Source organism: Monopterus albus, unplaced genomic scaffold (assembly GCF_001952655.1).
Source record: "Monopterus albus unplaced genomic scaffold, M_albus_1.0 scaffold82.1, whole genome shotgun sequence".
In the NCBI taxonomy this organism is placed as follows: Eukaryota; Metazoa; Chordata; class Actinopteri; order Synbranchiformes; family Synbranchidae; genus Monopterus; species Monopterus albus.
The window spans coordinates 1,083,711-1,086,179 of NW_018127962.1; the positions used below are offsets into that span (position 1 = coordinate 1,083,711).

Here is a 2,469-nt window from a genome sequence, read left to right on the forward strand (position 1 = left end):
AGGGTTGTTGGGCCTGCAGGCTCTGCTGAAGAACCAGCGTACCCTCAGGTCAGCCACAGAGCAGGCAAATGTGTTTCAAAGGATTAATAAATTGTTGACCTTCATCTAACTGTTAGTTTGATCTGCAGTCGGGTAGAGTTGAAGAGGCTGTGTGAAATCTTCACCAGGATGTTTGCAGATCCTCACAGTAAGGTATGAGAGCATGCAGCACAAGCGCTCACGCAAACACACCACACAGATTCATCATTCACCCAGTTTGATTTTATTTGGGTTCCAAATTCTTTATCCACCATCCTTCACTGTACCGGATTCTGCCTAAACAAGTCAAATGTTACATGTATTTGTTAACACACTTGCAGACACATTTCAAGACTCTCAGATGTTAAATGCAGTCTTCTCTATAGATTACTACAACCTTTGCCTTTTGTGCTGAGTGAAAGATGGGCTAAACAGGTCAAACTGTATTCTGCACACACGGATATACACACTCAAACACAGGCATGCAGAGCGTGCGACGGATTGTTTTCTAACGGCATGCCACCCCTGAGTTTGCGTGATCTCTCACTCTCCTCCATCCTTTGGGATTGCTCTGTTCCTGTTCGGCAGCCAGTCACTGCCCCTTCCCTCTCTTTTCCATACCTACCTTCAGACTGAAGCGACAGCACTCGCCGCACGTGGTCAAATGCACTAAATCACATACACATATTTGGGCTGCCCGCTCTTCTCTCTGACTAACCAGCTGCGTTTCGTCCTCTCTAACATTGCTGCTTATCTTTCGGCCTCTTTGAGTGCCCGTTTCCTCTCACATGTCGTATGATGTGTGAGCTTCCTCTCCTTCCCCACGTTTGACGTTTGACGATTTGATGAATTTCAGCGAGACTGCAGCAGGGTGTACGGCACGGCAGAATCCGGTATAAGCTCAGCCTCCTTCAAGGTACTGCATTTTACCATGGATCTCTTTCTCCTGCCTTCATCTGTCTGTCCCACACCATTCCCACTCCTTCCTTCCCATCTCTCATGTTTCTCAACTTTTATTTTTTCCTGCTACTCTGCCTCAGATTGTTCACATTATGATTCTTAACAGACTTAAATATTTTTGAAAATAATGTGTTGAAAGTCAAGACTGAGTGTACACTTAAAACACTGACTACATCTTTGTCAGGATGCTAACCATTGTCTCTCTCTCCCGCATGCCACCACACTGTGGAACTCTCTGTAGAGAGTAAGTTTGGTCAATCAGTGTTAAAGTATTTTGTGAAAAATATGCTTTATTAATCTTATTTGGGTAACTACTGTACTTACAAGGCAGCAACATAACACTCACTAACCTACCTCACATAATGTCGCTTGTAACTACACCGTACCACTGAAATCAGCAACTGGCATGTAGAGGTGGTCGAAACATAGCCTGATTAGTGTTTGCTAATTCTTATTAAGTTGTTAACTGTCTCACTGTTGTTGTCTTATTGCATTAATATTGCAATAAATTTGGGTGATTTAAGTTGAATTGGTGATTGGGGAGGGGGGGGCTGCTGCACTGCTGAGCAAATAACCACTAACTACAAAATGGGAACTAATGCTGTTCTCACATTATTACGCTTGAGTATCTGTAAATGCAGGAGTACTTGTATGCATGTGTGTGCATGAAACATGAACTGTTGTGTGGCGAAGTCCCTGTGTGTGTGACCCAAACTCTGTGTGTGCATTTAGGTGTTCAGTATGTTCCTAGAAACACTGGTGGACTTCATCCAGGTTCATAAGGATGACCTGCAGGACTGGTTGTTTGTCCTGCTCACTCAGCTGCTGAAGAAGATGGGAGCTGACCTGCTGGGCTCTGTACAAGCCAAGGTTCAGAGAGCTCTTGATGTCACACGGTGGGCGTCACACTCGCATGTAGGCTTGGATTAAGGCATATAAATGGTTTAGCCATGGGTAGCAAGGGCTCATCCATTGCTACCCATGTAGTAAAATTATATTTGTATTTAACTCGACTTTTGGGAATAGTATGTGTCACAAAATTAAGTTCAAAGGTTCATTTTAGCTTTTAGCATTCTAGCTTTTTGGAGCTTTCTCAAGAGTACTGTAAGATGTTTGAAATATCAGGGAAGCTAGTTTGTGCAGTATTTGTTACATATATAAGAATATATATATATATCAGATCAAAAAAAGTGTTTGAGAGCATCCTCTCAAACACTTTAAAGGAATCATAGTTCCTCTTACTTCGAGATGTATTCATGTGCAAGCTGCAATTACAATGTGGATTTCGGCTTTCACTTGCAGAGAGTCTTTCCCCAATGACCTCCAGTTCACTATTCTCATGAGGTTTACTGTGGACCAGACACAGACACCAAACCTCAAGGTAAGTTGCAAGTAACTTGATGTGTGTATGTGTGTGTTTGAGCCTATGTTTGACAGCGCTATGTGAGGGTCTGAGTAAAGGTGGGGCTGGGGAGAAATCCATGGATGCTG

General features: G+C 43.2%; 1 protein-coding gene across 1 annotated transcript in view; it reads left to right on the plus strand.

Moving 5' to 3' along the window:
• The window catches only part of clasp2 (cytoplasmic linker associated protein 2), a 53,948-nt gene that overhangs the window by 43,210 nt on the left and 8,269 nt on the right, over positions 1-2,469 (plus strand). The window contains 6 exon segments of the mRNA XM_020606945.1: positions 3-48; positions 129-192; positions 875-934; positions 1,220-1,222; positions 1,711-1,874; positions 2,281-2,359. Coding sequence (XP_020462601.1) covers positions 3-48; positions 129-192; positions 875-934; positions 1,220-1,222; positions 1,711-1,874; positions 2,281-2,359 — 416 coding nt within the window.